Below are 24,243 nucleotides of genomic sequence, written 5' to 3' on the forward strand. Positions count from 1 at the left end.
CCCTCTGCAATAAGAGCTGCCCGAAATGATGGCCACGACATTGGACACAACTCGACCTTGCTGCAATTGCCTTGCCAAATGAGAGATCCTTGTCCATTTACCCTTTGCAGTTGCAATTCACTCTTCACACTTGGCTGGTGATGTGTACTGAAGGATTCGAGGCAAGGTATGTCATAGAAAAATTCTAATTCAGTAAATCCTTTAATATCAGACGGTGCCTGATCTGGTGGACGCCCAGGCTGCCATCGTGCACCTGAGAAACAACTGAAAGGCTCCTTCCAGGGAAACATCTCATAACAGCAATCTTGAGGAGAGGCCACATCTGAACATGGCTCCTTCAGATAGTTTGTATCAGAAAGAGGCTTGAATGACGGCCATGGACCAGGCCTTAAGGGGTGACCCATTTGCCTGGTCTTCATTTGTGCGGGTGGTGGCCATGATTGTTGTTCGACATGGGCGGGGCACTCTGCCGAGCACCTAGTTGGCTCTGGTGCAGCCAAGCTGCTGGGGACGATGAGGACGACAATGCGGTCCGCCTCGCTCGCTACTTGGGTGGAGGTGTTGATGGAGAGCAGTGGCGAGCCGTCCAACTCCTGCACGCTGGTCTTGGGGTCAACATCGATGATGCTTGCCACCAGGGTGACGATCTCGACAGCGACCTCCTGGTGGATGAGATCGACCATGAACTCGGGGTGGACGGTGGTGGTGGTGCCCTGGTTCTCCTTGAGTTTGACGACGATGGAGACTTGAGTCGAGCAATCCGTCGAACAGGTGATGGGCGCCCTGGCAATGCAGTTAGTGGAGACATCACAAATGACCTCGAGGACCTCTATGGACTTGGTGGTGGAGGAGGAGACGTTGGTAGTGGCCGGGGTGACCGTGGCGTCGATGGTCAGGTCGACTGCAAGCTCGGGGAAGATGGCAACAATGGCATCTCGGCGCGAGCATTCCGTCAAACAGGTAACATGTGCCCTCGTGACACAGGCAGGGGGCGCGTCTTGGATGAGCTCAAGCACTTCCTGGGCCTTGGTGGTGGAGCCGGAGACGTCGGGGACGGGCGCCGATGCGGCGTGCGTCGTGGTTGAGGCCGCCGGATCGACAAGCAGGGTAACCACACGAGGGTCACCAGCGCTTGCAACACCCAATAGTGCGCTCATCTCCTCCGCCTTAGCACATAATCTCTTTAGATACCACAACAACTGCTCATTGGCAGACATGTTATCCCACTTCAGTGGTAAGTCGGTAGGCATGGCGTCATCGTCGGTGGAACAGATGAATTGGCGTGGAAGAAAAAATGAGAAAAATTAGATGGTGGAAGGATGGTGGCCTGGCTCTGAATACCAGATGTTAGGGACTAGCTGTAGTCTTGCTAGTAATCTCTCTCTCTCTCAGGAAGGTTTGATACAGAGTAGCAATTACAACCAGAAGTTACAAGCGAATTGGGGGAGAACATGGAAGAACTGGAGGTAGGGGAAGAAAGGAAGGTAGCCGCCGCCAAGCCGTCCGTGATCCACTGGATAAGTTGTGTGTTGCTTTTGCCCACATACTTGTGGCTGCAGCTGCCATAGGACTCCCAGCCGGGCCAGGCCCATGTGATGTCCAGAGGCAAGCTTATATGGGCTAGGGGAGAGCCCTGACAAAAACATGGTTTAATTGCTTGGGATCCGGCAAAGCGCAAGGGCGGGGGAAACGGGAAAATTTGGGTTTTCGCTGCCCCTCCCGCCAAGCAAACGCGCCCAGTCCCGCGTGCGCCGCGCGGCCAAAACCTCAAAAAACCCTTCCCACCCTTTGCCCCGCCTCATGCACGCCGCGTCGCAATTCTCTCGCTCGCGTTCGTCACCCCTCCGCTATAAATCCCGCCACCCCGCGACCGAAACCCCCCTCCCCCCTTTCCGCCCGCCCGCCCGCCCGCGCCGCCTCTCGGATCCGCTCCTTCGGCCTCGTTCCCCCGTCGCCTCCGCCGCCGCCGGCGAGGAGGCCGAATAGGTAACCCTGGGGCTTCGTTTTTTCTTCTTCTCGGTCCTGTTTTTACCGTGCCTGCGGATTGATTAGTTCGGGGTGGTGTTTAGGGGCGCGCGTGCTCCGATAGTCCCTGGGCTCCGTGCTGTTTGACCGACGATTCGTTTGCGCTGCTGCTCTGGCTCCGCATCCAGGCGGGGTTGATGGATTCCTTCGGTTCGTTGTGGATTTATCAGTGACGGTTTTCTAGTGGAAACATTTTTGCCTTGCCTGCTGTTCTAGTTCTGTATTCCGCTGCGGATTTCTTTGATTTCTGTACCATCTACTGGAGGTGATTCCGGAAAGATTGTCGGTGTGTTGCCGCAACGCAGAGCAGAGTTAACGGAATGGCGACCGTTCCCTCTGTAACCGCGCCTGCCCCTATTTGGGCCATTTCCGCCGTATTTCCTCCCGTGTATCATACTCATCTCTTCGGATGTGCGTCGTGGGGGCTTAGCTTGCTGGTCTGTGGTGCGGAAGTAGCTCCATCTGTGATTGTTCGCTGTGCTTAGCTCCGGGGAGCCCTGTGCGTCTGCCTATCCATATAGTTAGTTTGTTTGATGTGTTCTGTGTAGGGGGTTAGGAGACTATTTTCAGAAATCCGTTGGTCTGCTTGAGCAGTGGTGGTTCATGACTTGATTATTGCAGTTCCTACCAAAAAAACCCACCGTTTTCTTCAATAGTTCTGCGCCTCCCCCAAATTGGTTAAACTTCTGTTTAAGTAGATATCCCCCCACCGGTGTTGAAGTTTCTGATGTTTTTTTTGATCGTGCTGCATTGCAGGAGTACTTGCATACTTAGTGGATCCGTGCTTGGTGGCATTGAGATTCACCGCAAATCTTCTGTAGCCTTAATTTGCCTTGACTGCCTGCAGCTGGTGATTTTTGTTCTTGAGTATCCTAGGTATGTGTCACTAATTCCATGCCTATTTGAATGAATGAATTAACTAGAAGGCTTCAGCTCTGTTCATTTTGTTTATGGCTCCACTCCTGTGACAAACAGCTGTTAGTCAAGCTCTGATATGTCCTATGGCCGGTGATGCAATTTTAGGAACAGTTCATTACCTTACTGTTGAATTAGTTAATTTGCTTACTTGTAGTTGTTAATAAGGTCTTGTAATGGAATATTGACTTGCTTTTAGCATGTCTTCTGAAGTTTCTTGCTATCTTTGTGTAGAGGAGCTATATATCTACATGGATTAGCACACAGTTTTCAAGGGGCACCTGGTGCTGCTAGCCTTGCTTTTGCTTTATTTGGTGGCTTGGTGCAACCACCTGTGCTGATAGTTTTGGTGCACCTTTCTTCATTTGCCTATTCTTAGCTTATTACTTGGGGATCTTTTGAGAATTGCCATGCTGAGTGCTACTTCCCCAGTTGCTTACTCACGGTTACACTGGTTTCATGCTAGTTTTAGCATTTGCCAATGTTTTCATGTTTGTGAACCAATTATAGTGTGATGTAATAATGAGATGTTAGTGCCATGATTGTTTACTTTTGATTTGGAAGACATGGGTTTAATGATGGCTATGTTGTTTCCTACCCCCTATTGTTGCTAGAGGTTGAGGTCTACTCATAGATTATCATTCCCAAAGGCAAAATCAAGTTGTCTAAATCAGTTAAAGGAATTGGATACAGGTTCAACAGATTGTTGATGTGTATGTTTCTTATTCATTACCTTTTGCTTCTGCTTCCAATTTGGAATTGATCTTCTACATGTTGCGGGGTTGGCTCTAGAACATGTCTAGTGATTTTGATGAAGTGTGTTGCTCTGTTAATCTTTTCATGTAATTAAGTTTGGATTGGAAGTAAGTACTGTATTTTCTTGCTAATTGTTGACGAGGCTGACTAATTCTGAATTTTACAGGGATATATCAAATATGGTGAAAAGTCCACGTTCTCCAGTTACCACAGGTATTGTTCTTAATTACTTCTATTGTTACTTGTTTTGCATGACTACAGTAGTCACCTTTCCAATCTATAGCATGGTTATATCTGTTTCCATGAATGTGTAATATGATATACTCAATGCTATCAGGGTATTTTCCGTGTGCATCTGCTTTGAGAATGTGAATTTCAAATGTTGTCTGACTCTTGTTTTATGTTTAATGTGTTACATGTTGGTATATTCTACTAGGCACTGCAAAGAAAGTTATGACATTTCTTTAGAAAAAACTAATGCTTTACCCTTTTAAAACAAGTATTCTGCTTTGCGTTCATATATAACAGTGCAAAGGAGCAAATTATATGCTGACATAGACATGTCATACGTGCTAATGTTTCTGCGATGCTCACTAGCTAGACATGGCATAAGCAAAGTTGGTTTCTTGCCATGAATTAACCAGTATTGACTTTTGTATTAGATTTGTATAAATATTAATCTGTATCCTTATTGAGTGTCTGGGCAGTCTTCTAGTTTGTCTAATGTGTCTTATATGGAGCTTTGACTCAAACTGGATAGACATCAAGAGGGAGATCGTAAACCACGTACCCATTGCTATCACTGCTCTCCATTGCTGACTCCACTTCCTATGTTATCACTAAAATGAAGACAGACATTGTGGTACATGCACAAGTCTGCCCTTCATTGTTAAAGTTGAATGGCTGGGGAGGAAGATGATGTAGATAGATTGTTTGGTTGTTATTGAGATGATGGAAATTGTGGAGCTGTGGTGTTGAGAGGGTGAGGCGCATTATGCCATGAATTGCGTGTGGTGGATAGGTGCCAATGCTTTCCTTTTCCTCTTTTTCTGTGCCCTCCCAGGTTTGGTTGATCTATTTGCATATTAGTTATCTAGTATGTGCTGCAACTTGCTTTAACTAGGTGTTTTGATAGCAATCATAATGCTAATGCATACATGTGAAGATGAGTGTGTATTTTAGGATTGTAGGATGAAGGGTGGAATAAGCTACTGTCCATGTTTAGTATGCAAAATAGATAATGACCTAAATCTCTGGGAAGAAAAGTTGTCTAGTTTGGCATCCACATGTTGATTTTCTTCCCATTGCTCACCTGCGTGTGCATGATACTGATCGAGGTCCTTAGGTTATACTGATATTTACATGGCATTAGTCCAGTTGGTTATGAGATGCCATTTTTTGCTGAATGTTGAGTTGTTGACAATGCAGCTTCACACATCACACGTAAAACAAGAAAACCATTTTTTAAACATAATTTTTAATACTAACATACATGCAACATTTTGTATAAATCATCAATATTTTAATGGCACACACATACTGTTTGCAGCATAAAATCCTTTATACTTATGCTTTACTTGGAGTGGTATGAACACTTGGAGCATGGATTGGTTTGACTCATATCACAGTACTACAAAAAAATGATTGTGTTTTTCTGCAAGAAAATATGATTTTGTTTGACTCGTATATCCAGTTGTAGTCTGTTGAATGTGCTTTTACTTTTATCAACCTAGTGCCTTGACTGTGAAACTAAATTCAAGAAATAAATGAGGTCACTTATCTTGTGTCCATGCTAGTGTTCCTTGGAAGAGAGAAACAGTTGTGAAAGTAATGCCTGGTTCTGTACAGTTGCCCTTCTAATGAGAACTTATTTTTAGACGAACTTAATTTGAACCCCCAAGTACATGAATAACAGGGTCAGGTGATCAGTGTATGTATGTAGGTGCACACTTAAATCCTGTGTATGAAGATCCATGTAACCTCAACAAGCCATCATGCATGAAGATCCACTTCTGTGCACTTTTTATATACGTTACTGGATTCAAGACTGCTTTTAATGCTATAGATCATCAGCATATTTCTAATTCCCCTTCTTGTTAATTGCCTATATGCATATGGCTTATGCTTCATGGTGTTTGATTGGTTTTTATTAATCAATTTAATGATCTAATTCTGAAGTTTCATCAAGAATGGGTCTTGTGGCTATTTAAGTTCCCTGAAAAGGTTAAGTGTCATGGTCTTTGTTTTCAAGATGAGCCTCTGATATCACCTAGTGACTTGTGTATTTTTATCAGATAAAAGAGCTACAAGTTGCAACTTCAATTTTCACTGCAGGGGTTACACCAGGAAAACACAAAATTAACCATATAATATAAATATAGATATAAATGAGGCTTTTTTTGTGCCATCTGATCTTGGTGTCTGGGCGATATCTACAATTTTGCTTGTGTGTGTGTCTCGCCATAGATCTTGTTGGAGCTTTGTCTGTGACTTGATTTTCAAGTTAATGATAGCTGGCAGCAACTGCCTGTAACTTATACAGTGAACATCTGTTCTGTTTCTTCATACCAATTGGCAGTTGGCACCCCTAGCACTTTCCTTTTTGTTAGGAAGGAGATCCATCTATATAATATTAGTTTCCAAGAAATACACAAAAGGCTTGAATGCCATTTCATGAAAAAGAATATCAAAGAGGTTTCTGCATGCCTCATTGAGGCTAAGCAATCATCTCTTAACACCTGTCTTGTGTCTGCTGAGTGCTGGCATCGTTGCCAGTCAAGCTTGTGGAAGGCAGCCAAGTCTAGGCTGGCCAGCTCTCATGCCTACCAGTTATGGACCCAATCCCATTGCTGTAACACCTGAGTGCTGTGTCATTGTATTATTGATGCCTTTTCACTGTTCAGCATTTAGTTTCTTTCTTTTGTTCCTGATTTAGTTATTTTATCTGAATGATGGCCTTTCAGGAACAAAAAGGTGCAGAGCAAAGCCACAAAAGAAGGGTGAAGAATTCACCGCACAAGGAAAATTGGTGGATGGGCCTCAGGATGCAACAAATGGTGTTGAAAAGGGTGCTGGTTCTGCTACTCACAAGAGGCCAAGGAGGGCAGCAGCCTGTTCTGATTTTAAGGAGAAATCTGTACGTTTATCAGAAAAAACTTCTGTTGTCAAGATCAAGAAAAATCGGATGGAAGAGGAAGAAATAGATGCAATCAACCTGACAAAATTAGGGCCAGAAGATTCGCCGCCTTGCCGGAAGTTGATTGATTTCATCTTGCATGATGCAGATGGGAATCTGCAGCCATTTGAAATGTCTGAAATAGATGATTTTTTCATAACAGCTCTCATCATGCCTATGGATGATGATCTAGAAAAAGAGCGTGAAAGAGGTGTACGCTGTGAAGGATTTGGGCGTATTGAGGACTGGGCAATATCTGGTTATGATGAAGGTACTGCAGTGGTCTGGCTCTCGACAGAACTTGCTGATTATGAATGTGTGAAACCAGCAAGCAACTACAAGTCTTACTACAACCACTTCTATGAGAAGGCACAGGTATGTGTTGAAGTCTACAGGAAGCTCATGAGATCAGTAGGTGGGAATCCTAACATGAGTCTGGAAGAATTGCTTGCTAGTGTTGTTCGCTCTGTTAATGCTATCCAAGGTTACACTGGAACAATGAGCAAAGAATTCATGATTGCCACTGGTGAGTTTGTATACAACCAGCTCATTGGTTTGGATCAGACGGCAGGCAATGATGATGAGAAGCTTGTTACATTGCCAGTTCTTCTTGCTCTAAGAGATGAGTGCAAATCTCGAGCAGAATTTACCAAGATGCCACTTAGCATTTCAAATGGGAGCCTGAAGATCAAGGATATTGAGTGTAAAGAGGTAGCTGAGGACGATGATGAGAAATTAGCAAGATTATTGCATGAAGAAGAAGAATGGAAGATGATGAAGAAACAGAGGGGTAACCGTGGAGTCCCTTCCCAGAAAAATGTCTACATCAAAATTAGTGAAGCTGAGATTGCAAATGACTACCCTCTGCCTGCATACTATAAACCATCTAGCCAGGAAATGGATGAATACATATTTGATAGTGAGGATGGCATGTTCTCTGGTGATGTGCCAGTAAGAATCCTCAATAACTGGGCTCTATACAATGCAGATTCTAGGCTTATTTCTCTGGAATTAATCCCTATGAAGTCAGGCGCAGAAAATGATATAGTTGTCTTTGGATCTGGTTTTATGAGAGAGGATGATGGCAGTTGCTGTTCCACAGCTGAGTCTGCAAAGTTGTCTTCTTCATCAAGTAAAGCTGATAACCAGGATGTAGGAGTTCCAATATATTTGAGCCCAATCAAGGAATGGGTTATAGAATTTGGTGGCTCGATGGTTTGCATAACCATTCGAACTGATGTTGCTTGGTGAGTACCCCAGTCAGTTTTTACTGCTATTTTATTGTGTAATCTTCATGCCACTGCCTGTTCAGTATTCTTTTCACTGAATCCTCTCATTCCTTTACCCCAGTCTTTATTTGTTTCTGTCGGCACTCCATTAGAACTTACATTGCATGTATTTTCAGGTACAAGCTACGGCAGCCAATAAAGCAATATGCTCCTTGGTGTGAACCTGTACTGAAAACAGCAAGGCTTGCTGTCAGCATCATCACCCTGCTAAAAGAGCAAAGCCGTGCTTCAAAGCTTTCTTTTGCTGATGTCATCAAGAAAGTGGCAGAGTTTGACAAAGAGAATCCTGCCTTTATATCGTCCAATATTGTACTGGTTGAGAGGTACATTGTGGTACATGGACAGATCATACTTCAGCAGTTTGCAGATTTCCCTGATGAGACAATTCGACGTAGTGCTTTTGCTACTGGCCTGTTGATGAAGATGGAGCAGAGAAGGCATACAAAGTTGTTCATGAAGAAAAAGGCTCAAGTAACAAGAGGAGAGAATCTGAATCCAATTGCAACAATGGGAACATCATCAAAAAGAAAAGCAATGCGTGCAACCACAACAAGATTGATCAACAGAATATGGAGTGATTACTATGCACACCATTTCCCTGAAGATTTGAAGGAGGGAGATGGAAACGAAGCAAAAGAAGTTGATGATGAACAAGAAGAAAATGAAGATGAGGATGCTGAGGAAGAGGTACAGATTGAAGAAGACAAGGTTGCAAAGACTCCACCATCAACACGGTCTCGAAAATTGGTATCACAAACTAGCAAAGAAATGAGATGGAAGGGTGAGCCAGCTGGGAAAACAACTTCTGGAGAAGCTTTATACAAATGTGCGTATGCACGGGAACTCAGAATAGATGTCGGAGGGGCAGTCACACTGGAAGATGATTCCGGAGAAATAGTCATATGCTTTGTTGAGTACATGTTTCAGAAATCTGATGGTGCAAAAATGGTTCATGGAAGGATTCTGCAAAAAGGCTCAGAAACTGTTCTTGGCAATGCTGCAAATGAAAGGGACATTTTCTTAACTAATGACTGTTTGGAGTTTGAACTAAAGGACATCAAAGAATTGGTCTCTGTCAATCTCCAATCAATGCCTTGGGGTCACAAGTATAGAAAAGAGAATTCTGAAGCTGAGAAGATTGAGTGGGCCAAAGTGGAAGAGAGGAAAAAGAAGGGTCTGCCCATGGAATATTTATGTAGAAGCCTGTACTGGCCTGAGAAGGGTGCCTTCTTCTCTCTACCTCGTGATAAACTGGGTCTTGGTAATGGTGTCTGTGGCTCTTGTGAGCACAGAGAGCCGGACTGTGATGAATTAAGAATACTTACCAAGACCAGCTTCATTTACAGAAAGGTAACCTATAGTGTCCATGACTTCTTATACATTAGGCCTGAGTTTTTCTCCCAAGAGGAGGATCGTGGCACCTACAAGGCAGGAAGAAACATTGGCCTGAAGCCCTATGCAGTTTGCCATCTTTTGGATGTCTGTGGACCTGCTGGTTCTAAAAAAGTTGACCCTGCATCAACAAAAGTCAGTGTTCGAAGATTTTATAGACCAGATGACATTTCAACTGCTAAAGCTTATACATCTGATATCAGAGAGGTTATACTCTTCTTCCTCTATATATTTGTTTTATGTCTGATATCTGTAATACCATCATTAGTTCCATGCTTCATAACATGCCAAAGTTTTGTGATCATTCTCCTTAAATAGTCTTCAATACATATTGTTAACCTTTTTTTGCTTGATTCAGGTATACTATAGTGAAGATATAATTAATGTGCCGGTGGATATGGTAGAGGGAAAATGTGAGGTCCGAAAGAAGATAGATATCTCAAATTCAGACCTTCCAGTAATGATTGAACATGTATTCTTCTGTGAGCATTTCTATGATTGTGCCACTGGGGCTCTCAAGCAGGTTAGTTGACTAATATAACATTTTGATTTAGAACTGCTAGTTTTGGTATTTAACTGAATGTATGTTCTGCCTTGACAGTTGCCTTCAAATGTAAAGCTCATGTCTGTGGCTCGCAAGGCAACTGGTGCTTTGAAAAAGAACAAGGGAAAGCAGATCTGTGAAAATAATGAAGTTGATTCAGGCAAATGGATGGAGGTGCCCAAAGAGAGCCGTATTGCAACTCTCGACATTTTTGCTGGCTGTGGAGGTTTATCCGAAGGGTTGCAGCAAGCTGGTATGCACTTCCTTCAGTGGTATGGTTTAGCATGAAAATGTTGGTCTTCTGACTGATTTTTTTATTATCATTGTTAAACTCTGCAGGTGTGTCATTTACAAAATGGGCAATTGAATATGAGGAACCAGCTGGTGAAGCATTTAGGCAAAATCATCCGGAAGCTGCTGTGTTTGTGGATAACTGCAATGTGATTTTAAAGTAGGTGAAATTGTTTAATTTATGTGCTGTGTTGCATTTATTTATTTGTGTAGCTCAATCAAGATTGCTTTGTGACGATGCAGGGCAATCATGGACAAGTGTGGGGATTCTGATGACTGTGTCTCAACTTCTGAAGCTGCTGAACAAGCAGCTAAACTTGCTGAAGAGAATATTAAAAACCTTCCTGTCCCTGGTGAAGTAGAATTCATAAATGGCGGTCCTCCCTGTCAGGTACATTATATTGCTATAAGCACTGGTAAGCAGTTTGTTGTTCAAAATGTTAACCATTATTTACCTATGTATACCCTTTTTCTGTTACCAGGGCTTTTCTGGCATGAACAGATTCAACCAAAGCCCATGGAGTAAAGTTCAGTGTGAGATGATTTTAGCATTCCTCTCTTTTGCGGAGTATTTTCGTCCCAGATTCTTTCTTTTAGAAAATGTCAGGAATTTTGTTTCGTTCAACAAAGGGCAGACCTTCCGACTGGCGGTTGCATCTCTTTTGGAAATGGGATACCAGGTGCTAATTCTTGCCATTGTCTACTTAAACTACCTAGTTAGCACTTCTTTGAATCTGTATACTGAGAAGTTGTATACCTGTTGTTTAGGTTCGTTTTGGAATCTTAGAAGCAGGTACTTTTGGTGTTGCTCAGTCCAGGAAAAGGGCATTCATTTGGGCTGCTGCTCCTGGAGAGATTCTTCCTGATTGGCCAGAACCGATGCACGTGTTTGCTAGCCCTGAACTGAAAATAACACTGCCTGATGGCAAATACTATGCAGCTGCCAAAAGCACTGCTGGTGGGGCACCTTTCCGTGCAATAACTGTTAGAGATACAATTGGGGATTTGCCGAAAGTGGAAAATGGTGCAAGTAAACTCGTACTTGAAGTAATATTCCAAGGCCATTCAGTTTTTCTTTTGTTTCTGCTCTGGATTCCCATATTTAGTGATTTCCTCTCTTAATGCAGTATGGAGGTGAGCCTACCTCTTGGTTTCAGAAGAAGATCAGAGGTAGCACTATTGCATTGAACGATCACATATCTAAGGAGATGAATGAATTAAATCTCATAAGATGCAAACATATTCCCAAACGACCTGGTTGTGACTGGCATGACCTGCCAGATGAGAAGGTAAATGAGACTGTCCTACTCTGTAGCTGCATTCACTGTTTCTGTTGATCCCTTTTTGGTGTTTGTGATATGTTAATTCCCCGAACATACATGTGCAGGTGAAGCTATCTTCTGGGCAAATGGTGGACCTGATACCTTGGTGCTTGCCTAACACCGCTAAAAGGCACAATCAGTGGAAGGGTCTGTATGGGAGGTTAGATTGGGAGGGCAATTTCCCCACGTCTGTGACTGATCCTCAGCCGATGGGCAAGGTTGGCATGTGCTTCCACCCTGACCAGGATAGGATTATCACGGTCCGCGAATGTGCGCGATCTCAGGTAAGCTTAAAGCTGCTCTGCATCCATCCCCATCTGATTACAAATAACCTCGAATGTGTTAAAGATTGTTGTAAGGCATGGTAAATAATCTGATTTGAACCTATCAACGTCTGCAGGGCTTTCCTGACAGCTACCAGTTTTCGGGCACCATTCAGAGCAAGCACAGGCAGATTGGCAATGCTGTGCCACCCCCTCTTGCCTTTGCGCTTGGGAGGAAGCTGAAGGAAGCCGTTGATGGGAAGCACCAGCAGGCCTGACACCGTCCGTAGAACTCCCAAGGGACAGAATCACCAGCATTCAAGTTTCTCCTCTATTGTGCGTGACTGGTATGAACTGTCTCGAGCCAGCATTCAAGCCACATACTGATGTCACGATGTGAACTATCATGCATGAACTTGTGATTTTATTGGTCTCCTTGTATATTCTTAGATTATTGTTGATTGGCGCCCAAATTCAGATTTGTGATTGTATCCAAACATTGCACGTCACATGTTCTGGAGCTAAGATATAACAACGTTTCCTCATACTCGATGTTTGGGGATTGAAGTCTTTTGTGTGTACAAGCCAACCTAATTCTTCCGAGTGAAGGCTTTGAAATCTTCCTCCCAAGGAGCTATTTAGTTTGGTTTCAAAGATTCAATTCTTTGGCACACCTTTGTTAAATTCTTCGTTGGTGGGTTCGTTGATGGGTTGGATGACTTGTTAAGTCAGTTCAGTGGCGTTGATTTTGAAACCTAATCGTTAGAGCATCTCCAATAGGCCCTATTTTAGGGCGCTTGGGCAAAAACCCAATCTGACTTTTTTTTTTTCAAAACTTCTTTTGGGCGCCCTAAAATGAAGTGTAAGTGCTTTGTTGCCAACCGTAGTCATTTAGCTCCCGCGCGTGACTAGAATGCAGCGCCTCTGCCTGCCCATCGGCCATTGTGTGCCATGGTCGATGTTAAAACTAATTATGTAAGTAGGGAGGAAATCTCCCGTTGTCTGAACAGCCGTACGGTTGCTCCCGCAACGTCGCCTCTCTCCCGCCTGCTTGGAACCGGCACATCTCTTCAGGATCATCACGTCTTTCTAGGAGATACTATTTTTCGACAAAGGATGGATTTTGTTGACTCAAAATAAAGCATCAAGAAGATACAAAACACGATGAGCCTGAACCCGGCCTCTGCATAGCTAAAATGCACACAGCCAACATGAACACACACAAACACGCTGGCGGCTACCAAAGTCATAAGACCAGAGTTATGCATAGACGAAGAAAAAAAGAAAAAGTCCCAAAGCAACCAGACCCATGATCGTCAAAACTATAACAATGACCATATCTGCACCGACCATATCATGATACCACATTGATGATGAGGTCTTCAACATCAACGCCTTCAAGAAGGGAACAACGCTCAAGCATTGCCGTTGCCGGATGCAGCCACTAAGGCCACAATCTGGGGTTTCACCCTGAAGAATCGGTCTGAAGCATGTCCGAGCAATGCCTTTAACAAGGTAACAACGTAGAAAACATTGCCATTGCCAGGTATAACCAACTCCGGTCGAACCTAGGCTTTCACCCCAGAGCTCTAGGCCGGGTGCTCGAGTAGCACCACCATCGAAGTAACTCATGTATTGTCATCACCACTTTTCCACGATCCCAGCAGCTACATGCGTTGCGTCGCCGCGGCACAACCACCCCTCTGCATCAAGACGTCGTTCGTAGTTTTGCATCTCACTGCATTAGTCAGCCGTCAGATCTTGAGAGATGAACCCTCCGTAAGACCTTCGAATGACCACCACCGTCGCAGAGCCGTAGGAGGTCACTGTATAGTCACCACCAAACGGTCGACTGGATCTGGATCACCACCACCAAGCCTTCCAGATCTGAATCAAGGCAACCACGCGGGGTCTTACCAAGCTGCGGCTGCCTGACTATAGATCCGACCGTCTACGAGGTTGCAGACAGTCACCGGTTCGAAGACTCCGGCCGCTCGCACACCGACACCAGGCCATCGCCGCGCAGAACCATGTTGGGGAGCATCCACGCGTGCACTGCAGATCCGCGCTAGGAGACCACGTGCGCCCGCAACCTCAGATCAGCCGGCTGCCACTGCCACACAACCATCCGACCGCCATCCCGTGAAGATGCAATCTTCGAACCCAACACACCAGCACGTGCTGTATGTACCGAAGCAACCAAAGCACTCCATTGACCCGCATGGCCGTGTGCCTTCGCCAGGATGAGCATCCCCCCCGCGCCCCCACACAAGCAGAGAGGAGAAGCTCCCGCCGCCACCGATGCCGAGTGGGCTTTGCCCAGCGGCGCTCGCCGGCGGCGGCAGGGAGAGGGACGGTGGGTCACGCCTGCTCGCGGCGGCGAGGGCTCACGTCTGGATCGCCCGCGAGGGAGCGACCGGGGCGTTCAGGGTGTTCGGTGGCAATCACCTGACTGGTAACATATAATCAATGTAACCATTGTCAAAGGGATCGATCATTTTTTATTTGAAACACGTTATCTGCCACCGAGAGTGAGAAAGGCAACAGAGAAAGGAGAAGAGAGGGAGCACTCGCCGCCAGTGAGATGCCTGGCCTTGTTTCCTTCCTTCTCTGCCTGATCCGTGAGGATGGTCCTCGCTACCGTCGTTGCTACCATGGTGTAACACCCCGTATGTAACTTGCCATATTTGTATTCCAACTCTTGCCATTTTCGGCTCTAAGTTATGATATTCCCTCGTGGTTGGGTTTTGTCTTCATTTTTGCTTTTTGTCCATGTCATGCATCTCATATCATGTCATTGTGTGCATCGCATTTGCATACGTGTTCGTCTCATGCATCCGAGCATTTTCCCCGTTGTCCGTTTTGCATTCCGGCGCTCCTACGTCCTCCGGCGCCCTCTTTTGTCTCTTTTCGTGAGCGGGTGTTAAACATTTTCAGATTGGACCGAGACTTGCCAAGCGGCCTTGGTACACCACCGGTAGACCGCCTGTCAAGTTTCGTGCCATTTGGAGTTCGTTTGATACTCCAACGGTTAACCGAGGAACCGTAAAGGCCTCGTGTGTGTTACAGCCCAACACCCCTCCAAAGTGGCCCAAAACCCATCTAAACCCCTCCATCCTCTCGGCCGTTCGATCACAATCGCATGGCCAAAAACCGCACCTCATTTGGACTCTCCAAGCTCCCTCTACCTATAAATATATGCCACCCTCCGAAATTTCCGGGCGAAACCCTAGCAAACTTCCCTCCTCGCCGCTGGACGCCTCCGGACCGCGCCGGACTCCTTCATCAAGACCCCTTCATTTGCTGCTTCCGAAGCAGCTATGTACTCCGCTTCACACGTAGATCCCGCCATGACGCTTTTTTTAGAACTGCTCCAACTAACAGCTCCACCGTTCAATATAAATACGTATCCGGTTTGCGATTTAGAATCGTCCAGATCAGTGTCAAAGCTTGCATCGATGTAACCATTTACAACGAGCTCTTTGTCACCTCCATAAACGAGAAACATATCCTTAGTCCTTTTCAGGTATTTCAGGATGTTCTTGACCGCTGTCCAGTGATCCACTGTAACACCCCGGATGTAACTTACCATATTTGTACTCCAACTCTTGCCATTTTCGGCTCTAAGTTATGATATTCCCTCGTGGTTGGGTTTTTGTCTTTGTTTTTGCATTTCGTTCATGTAATGCATCTCATATCATGTCATCATGAGCATCGCATTTGCATACATGTTCGTCTCATGCATCCGAGCATTTTCCCCGTTGGCCGTTTTGCGATCCAGCACTCCTATGTCCCCCGGCGCCCCCTTTTGCCTTTTTACATGTACGGGTGTTAAACATTCTCGGAATGGTCTGAGATTTGCCAAGCGGCCTTGGTACACCACCGGTAGACCGCCTGTCAAGTTTCGTGCCATTTGGAGTCCGTTTGATACTCCAACGGTTAACCGAGGAACCGTAAAGGCCTCGTGTTTGTTGCAGCCCAACACCCCTTCAAAGTGGCCCAAAACCCATCCAAACCCCCTCCATCCTCTCGGCCGTTCGATCACGATCGCGTGGCCGAAAACCGCACCTCATGTGGACTCTCCTAGCTCCCTCTACCTATAAATAGGTGTCCCTTCCGAAATTTTTGGGTGAAACCCTAGATTTTCCCCCTCTCGCCCGCCGGACATGTCCGTCCCGGACCGGACGTAACCGCGCCGCTGCTCCCAGCCTCTCAGCGCGTGACACGTGGCCACCGCACCGCCCCCGCGCCGCCGGCCCGCCCGGGCCCGAGGCCGGTCCCCGCGGCCCGCCTCTCCACCGCCGCCGCCCGCGGGAGACCGCCACCGCGCCTGATGACCCGCGCTGGCCGACGCGCGCCGCTCGCCGCCTTGCCGCCTCGTGCGCTCCGCCCCACCATTGCTCCGGCGAGGCGCTGCCCGCCTCTCCGCCGTCCAGGGCAACTCCGGCGACCCACGCCGCCGTGCCCGGTCGTCCCCGCCGCCCCTTGTCTCCGTCCGGATCCGGCAAGTCCGGCAAGATCCAGCCCTCTCCTTCCACTCCGGCAATCTCCCCGTCGAAGATCCGGCGAAGTTCCGGCGCCACCTCGGTTCGCGTGCAAAAGTCAACCCTAGATCTGGAGGTTGAATTTTTGCCTAAGTCCTTTTCTGCTATATTTTCTGGCCCTGTTCATTGCATCATAACTCTGTCATCATAGCTCCGTTTCTTGCGCATAATATATCAAATTGTTCATCTGGATGTGCTCTTCATTTTGTTCCATTACACCATGCTTGTTTGAGTCCATCTTGATGCCCAAATGACCGTTGCAAGAGTGCTATAAAATGTTAGTTCCTGTTATTTAGCAGATCTTGAGCTTTTGTCATTTTTGCCATGATTATTGTGTGCTTCGTATGAGCTTGAGCCCTACATGTGTTTTAGGCTATGCCATGCCATCTTTACAGGGGTGAATGCCATGTATTTTTGTGATAAATGTGGTGACTAGCACATGCATGCAAAGTAGCTCTCGTGATGTTGCTGATTTCAGGGACTTAGATTTTCACAGTCATTTCCCTGCTGTTATTTTAATGCCATGTATTCATGTTGCTACAGAGTGATCCATGCTTCTTTTGGGTATGTTTAGTAAGGATATTTGGGCATATGGTTGTGCTGTATCCATCCATGTCCTTGTTTGCATTTATGAAGTACCCTAGCATGACTCAATCTTGCTCTACTTTTGCTATAAAATGTTCCTGGCAGATTGTTTACGTGTTAATCAATTTTGCCAAGGTTGTTGTAGTTGATCCATGCATGCTATGGATAGCTTCTTGATCATGTCTTATTGCTGGTGGTATGCTTAGCTTGTAATGCAATGCCTTGTGTTGAGTGCATCGAGCTCGCAAACATGCCTACATAATTCTGTTTTTGCCATGTCCAGTTTTCTGCTAAGTCTGAATCTGTTAACGAAACTTGCTATGTTTACATGGGTGCTATCATATTCTCTGATCCTTTTTGACTTATGGTCAGTAAGGGACTTTTGTTATATGCTTTGAGTAGATTCATGCCATGCCTTGTATTGCTATGATATGATCCTGTAGCATGTTGTTATCTTGCTCTAAACATTGCTTCCTGATGTTAATTCCTGACATGTTATTTTCGCTAAGTCTGAGATGCTGTTATCTTTTGCACTTTTGCCATGCTTGTTTGAGCCTGCTATTGTGTGATTTAGCCGTAGCTCAGTGTTCATATTTTGTCAAGCATCTTGAGTAGATCACTGCCATGTGCTTTGTTGCTATGTTGGAGTGCAGTAGGTTAGTTTCTTGTTGCATTCTAGTTGGCATCATGCTGTTAATCGCAGAATTGTGCCATTCTTGTTTTGCTTGCCATTTGCAAACCGTGCATCCGATTCCGGTGATCTTTATATCGATTTCAACCGAAATCAACTCATCTTTCCAGCGGCACACTTGATTTGCCAAGTTGGGGCCTGGTTCAATCTTTTCCTTCCGGAGCACGCATATGCATTGCATATCACATCCCGCATATCATGCCATATTTTGCATCATGTTGCTTGCGCATTGCACCGTGGTTGATTGTGGTTTCCTTTGATTGTGTTCTTGCCTTCGATAGAGCCGGGAGACGACTACGTAATCGAGGAACCCGTTGAGTACACTTACGAGGATCAAGCTTACGTCAACTCAGAGAACTTTGCAGACAAGATGACCATACCCTTGAAATCACTTCTATCTTCGCTTGCTAGTTGCTCGCTCTATTGCTATGCTTTATAATGCCTCCCATATTGTCATGTCAAGCCTCTAACCCACCTTGTCCTAGCAAACCGTTGTTTGGCTATGTTACCACTTTGCTCAGCCCCTCTTATAGCGTTGCTAGTTGCAGGTGAAGATTGGAGTTTGTTCCTTGTTGGAACATGATTATTGTTGGGATATAATTATTATATCTTGTTTACTTTAATGCACCTATATACTTGGTAAACGGTGGAATGCTTGGCCTTATGCCTGGTGTTTTGTTCCACTCTTGCCGCCCTAGTTTCCGTTATATCAGTGTTATGTTCCTTGATTTTGCGTTCCTTATGCAGTTGGGTTATAATGGGAACCCCTTGACAGTTCGCCTTGAATAAAACTCCTCCAGCAAGGCCCAAACTTGGTTTTACCATTTGCCACCTAAGCCTTTTTCCCTTGGGTTTCGCGGACTCAAGGGTCATCTTTATTTTAAACCCCGGGCCAGTGCTTCTCTAAGTGTTGGTCCAACCTGAGCGATGTCCGGCGCCCCTTGGGCAACCAGGGTCTATGCCAACCCGACGTCAGGCTCATCCGGTGTGCCCTAAGAATGAGATACGTGCGACTCCTATCGGGATTTGTCGGCACATCGGGTGGCTTTGCTGGTCTTGTTTTACCATTGTCGAGATGTCTTGTAACCGGGATTCCGAGTCTGATTAGCACCTACAGGGTTTTGAACTTTCGAAAGCCGTGCCCGCGGTTATGGGCAGATGGGAATTTGTTAATATCCGGTTGTAGAAAACCTGACACTTAACTTAATTAAAATGAATCAACCGCGTGTGTAGCCGTGATGGTCTCTTTTCGGCGGAGTCCGGGAAGAGAACACGGTCTCGTGTTATGCTTGAACTTAAGTAGTTTCAGGATCACTTCTTGATCTTTATAGCTTCTCGCCCATGCTTTGCTTCTCTTCTCGCTCTCATTTGCGTAAGTTAGCCACCATATATGCTAGTGCTTGCTGCAGCTCCACCTCACTACCTTTTCCTACCCATAAGCTTAAATAGTCTTGATCGCGAGGGTGTGAGATTGCTGAGTCCCCGTGACTCACAGATTACTTCCAAAACCAGATGCAGGTGCCGATGATGCCATTACAAGGGATGCGACCGAACTCAAGTGGGAGTTCGACGAGGATTCAGGACGTTACTATGTCTCCTTTCCAGACGATCAGTAGTGGAGCCCAGTTGGGGCGATCGGGGACCTATGCATTTGGGGTTGTCTTTATTTTGGTTCCGTAGTCGGACCTTGATTGTATTCTGGATGATGTAATGCTATATTTATGTATTGTGTGAAGTGGCGATTGTAAGCCAACTCTTTATCTCTTTCTGTTTTAGTACATGGGATGTGTAAAGATTACCCCTCTTGCGACATGCCTACTATGCGGCTATGCCTCTTAGTAGTGCTCCGACACGTGGGAGATATAGCCGCATCGTGGGTGTTACAAGTTGGTAATCAGAGCCTTCCCCGACTTAGTGCCCCCCTGCTTGTTCGAATCGCTGGTGTTGTTGAGTCTAGAAAAATGTTTTGAGTCTTATAGGATTACATATATCGGAGTGTAGGATTCTTTTTACTCCTTAGTCCCTTTGTCGCTCTGGTGAGGCCTCCTGACGTAAAGTTTTGACTCTTCTCTTCTCAAATTTCATGAATTTTTTTAGGATCACACGGGTATCTTGGAATCGTTCCGATGGTTTTGTGACGAGAACATTGTTCTTGGTGCCTCCTGACATTTAGGGGTTGTGGCTGTGTCCCGGGGAGTTGAGCTCCGAGGTGTTGTCGTCACAATTTTATCGTTGCAGTTCTAGAATACCTGAGTTTCGCCGACATCAAAAATCTCTTTTATGCAGTTGTTGGTGAGATAACCTCGATGCCACCCTATACAGGGGCGGGAGTTCGGGAGTATTGCCATAACTCGTATAACGGATGCTTTTCGAAGGTTGAGGTAAATGATTTCCGAAGGTTTCTTGGTTATGTGTTGAAGGATGGATACAACTAGATGTAGGATTTGCTAGTTTTGGGTGAGATATTATGCTTCCCCTGTATCCCCTACACCAGATTGCATAACCAGAAAGTTTCGGGAGTTTCATAGGTGGGAATTCTTGTAGCTCTAGTATTTCTTCCCGCAGATATTTGGTTTGTGGTTGGGTAATCCTTACCAATTATTTGTTCATATCCGTACCTTGTTGTTTTATTCATCTATCTCTATCTAAGTGGCTTCTCAATTTATGGAAGTGTGATCATTTACTTTGGAATTCATTGGTTCATTCTTGTTCAAATGTTAAGGCTATATGTTGCAATTTCGATCCATTGATTCAGCTTGAGTATATGTCTGTCAAGATGCTAACGGATGTCAACCTCTTCAGGATGGCTCCTCCAACGCGTCAGAATCCGGAACCTCCACCACCACCTCCACCTCCGGAGGCATGGCAAGCTGTCATGGCCACCACCAACGCCAACACGCAGATGCTTATGCAACTCTTGCAAGAGCGTAACCAAGGAAATCGAGGCCATGGCAACAATCAAGCTCAGTTTGCTACCCTCAACCAGTTCCTCGCAAACCAGCCGAAGTGTTTCAGTAACTGTGTCGAGGCCATAGACGCTGATGATTGGCTCGTGGATATCTGCAAACATTTTGAGTGTAGCAATGTCAGGCCTGAGGACTTTGTCAAGTTTGCTTCATTCCAACTGAAAGACCAAGTTTTTGAGTGGTATCAACAATACAAAGATTCCAGAGGAGGTCGTGTGATTACCTGGGATGATTTCCACCGAGACTTCAAAGCTCACCACATTCCTCAAAGTGTTGTTGAGAGTAAGCGCAAGGAGTTCCGCAATCTGAAGCAAGGCAGCTTGTCTGTTTACCAATACAACATCCTATTCCAGAGGCTCGCTCGCTTCGCCAAACAAGACGTCCCTGACGAGAAGAGCATGATTTATCAATTCAGAGGTGGCCTTAGAGAAGATCTGCAACTATCTCTTATGCTTTTTGAGCCAAAAAAGTATAATGAGTTCTACAACATGGCACTAAAGCAAGAGGCCGCTCAGCTCAAGTGCGATGCTTCCAAGAAGAGAGTCAGGGATGCAACTCCTTCTTCTTCTTCAACTCAAGTGGCAGCTAAGCAGCAAAAGTTCTGGTTGCCTCCTCCTCCGTTCCGTCAGCCTTATCAGCAGAAGAGTAAAGGTGGCAATGGATCTTCCCACCCACCCAACCCATGCTATCAGAACAAAGCTTCATCTTATGCTCCAAGGTCAAGTGCTCCGTATCACCGTCCGCTCTCAGAGGTTACGTGCAACAAGTGTCAGCAGAAAGGGCACTATGCGAACAAATGCTTCAACCAGAGGCGTCTTCCGCCTCCTCCTCCTATGAGATCTGCCAGCAATGCAGTGGTCAAGCATAATCCCAAGTCTGCAAAGGTCAACATGATGAGCGCAACTCAGGCAGAGGACTCTTCATAAGTGACCATGGGTAATCTTCCTGTTAATGATATTCCTGCAAAAGTCCTTTTCGGTACTGGTGCATCGCATTGTTTCATTTCAAGACCATTTGCATCTAAGCACGAGTTGCTTGTCCAAGATTTTCCTAGGCAGTTATCAGTTGTCTCTCCGGGTAAATTCATGAACGCAAGCTCTATGGTTCCGGATGTTTCTATCAAGATGGGCGACTATAAGTTCCTGTCCTCTCCAATTATTCTTGGTAACTCGGATATTGATCTAATTCTCGGCATGGATTGGCTTTCTAAGCACAAGGCTCAGCTTGATTGTGCTGCCAGGCAGATTCAATTAACGCACTCGTCTGAGGATGTGATCATCTATGCCGCTCGTGATGATACCATTCGACTGTTTTCTCTCAATGAGAAGGGCGAGTTGAATGCCATCTCTCAGATTCCAGTCGTTTGTGAATATCAAGATGTCTTTCCAGAAGAGCTTCCAGGAATGCCTCCTCACCGGCCCGTTGAATTCGTCATTGATCTTGAGCCTGGCACGGAACCTGTTTGCAAACGTCCTTACAAGCTTGGACCAGAAGAGTTGAAGGAGCTGAAGAAACAACTCGATATACAAGAGCACATGGGTCTCATCCGACCAAGTTCTTCTCATTGGGATTGTGGTGTTCTTTTTTGTCAAGAAGAAGGATGGAACGGGTCGACTTTGTGTCGACTACCGTCCATTGAACAAGAAGACCATAACGAACAAGTACCCACTTCCCAACATCAATGAGCTATTCAAACAACTCAAAGGTGCTCAAGTATTCTCCAAGCTTGACCTCCGTATGGGCTATCATCATATTCGAATTCGTGAACAAGATATCCCCAAGACAACATTCAGAACAAGCTATGGTTCCTATGAATACACTGTCATGTCTTTCGGCCTTGTCAATGCTCCTCCAACGTTCTCTCGCATGATGAACTTCATCTTCAACCCTTACACAAATGACTTCGTCTTGGTATATCTCGATGACATTTTGGTCTTTTCCAAGGACAAGGAGGATCATGCCAAGCATTTGAGATTGGTACTGGACAAACTCAGAGAACATCAGTTCTATGCGAAGTTTTCAAAGTGCGAGTTTTGGCTCGATGAGGTTCTCTACCTTGGGCATATCATCTCCGCCAAGGGCATAACTGTTAATCATGAGAAGGTGTCTGCAATTGTGAATTGGGAACCACCTCAGAATGTGAAGCAGCTCCGCAGTTTCCTCGGGCTTGCAAGCTATTGTCGAAGATTCATTGAGAATTTCTCTAAGATCGCGAAGCCTCTTTCCAACCTCCTCCAGAAGCATGTGAAGTATGTCTGGACGCCTGAATGTGACATCGCTTTCAACACCCTCAAAGAGAAGTTAGTCACAGCTCCAGTTCTGACTCCTCCTGATGAATCCAAACCATTCGAAGTTTTCTATGATGCTTCCCTTCAAGGTCTCGGTGCTGTGTTAATGCAAGAGAAGAAAGTTGTGGCTTTACCTCCCGCCAGTTGAAGCCTAACGAAAAGAACTACCCCACCCATGACCTCGAGTTGGCGGCAGTTGTCCATGCTCTTTTAACATGGAGACATCTCTTGTTGGGAAGAAAAGTTGACATCTTCAGTGATCATAAGAGCCTCAAGTACATCTTCACTCAACCCAACCTCAACCTCAGGCAGACTCGTTGGGTCGAGATGATTCAAGAGTATAATCCGAGTATCGAATATACTCCAGGCAAGGCCAATGTCATTGCTGACGCTTTGAGCAGGAAGGCTTACTACAACAGTTTGATTCTCAAGCCCTTCCAACCGGATCTTTGTGAAGCTTTCCGCAAACTTAATCTCCAAGTTGTTCCTCAAGGATTTCTTGCCAACCTCCAAGTCTCTCCTACTTTGGAAGATCAAATTCGTGAGGCTCAACTTCTTGATGCAATGGTGAAAAAGGTGAAGATTGGTATTGCCAAGAGCCAACCCAAGTACAAGTGCTATCGCCTTGATGACAAAGATACTCTATTCTTCAAGGATCGAATTGTTGTTCCTAAGGGTGACCTTCGTAAAGTCATTATGAATGAGGCTCACAATTCACTCCTATCTATTCATCCTGGAAGTACAAAGATGTACCATGACCTCAAGCAGTCGTATTGGTGGACTCGAATGAAGCGAGAAATTGCTAAGTTCGTGAATGAATGTGATGTGTGCAGAAGAGTGAAAGCAGAACACCAACGGCCAGCTGGTCTCCTCCAACCTCTTGCCATTCTAGAATGGAAGTTTGACCATATTGAGATGGACTTCGTGACTGGATTTCCCAAGTCCAAACGTGGAAATGATTCTATCTTCGTCGTCATCGACAAGCTTACAAAAGTGGCTCATTTTCTTCCTATCAAAGAATCTATCACAGCAGCTCAGTTGGCAGAGCTATATACCTCCAGGATTGTCTCTTTGCACAACATTCCACAGTTGATATCTTCAGATCGTGGAAGCATCTTTACTTCTAAGTTCTGGGATTCCTTCCAGAAGGCCATGGGCACCAACATTCGCTTCAACACAGCCTTTCATCCTCAAACT

General features: G+C 45.5%; 1 protein-coding gene across 1 annotated transcript; it reads left to right on the forward strand.

Annotated features, from left to right (window-relative positions):
* Positions 1 to 1,451: 1,451 nt before the first annotated feature.
* Positions 1,452 to 12,542, forward strand: LOC119357858 (DNA (cytosine-5)-methyltransferase 1B-like). The gene is made up of 15 exons (XM_037624664.1): positions 1,452 to 1,524; positions 1,728 to 1,986; positions 2,782 to 2,901; positions 3,863 to 3,909; positions 6,660 to 8,118; positions 8,277 to 9,759; positions 9,911 to 10,075; positions 10,154 to 10,349; positions 10,436 to 10,547; positions 10,631 to 10,778; positions 10,870 to 11,067; positions 11,156 to 11,434; positions 11,515 to 11,676; positions 11,775 to 11,993; positions 12,110 to 12,542. The coding sequence occupies exons 1-15, from the start codon at positions 1,452 to 1,454 to the stop codon at positions 12,248 to 12,250; spliced, it is 5,061 nt and encodes a 1,686-aa protein (XP_037480561.1). The 3' UTR covers positions 12,251 to 12,542.
* The last annotated feature ends 11,701 nt before the right edge of the window (positions 12,543 to 24,243 follow it).

This window comes from Triticum dicoccoides, chromosome 2A, assembly GCF_002162155.2.
Source record: "Triticum dicoccoides isolate Atlit2015 ecotype Zavitan chromosome 2A, WEW_v2.0, whole genome shotgun sequence".
Classification (NCBI taxonomy): Eukaryota; Viridiplantae; Streptophyta; class Magnoliopsida; order Poales; family Poaceae; genus Triticum; species Triticum dicoccoides.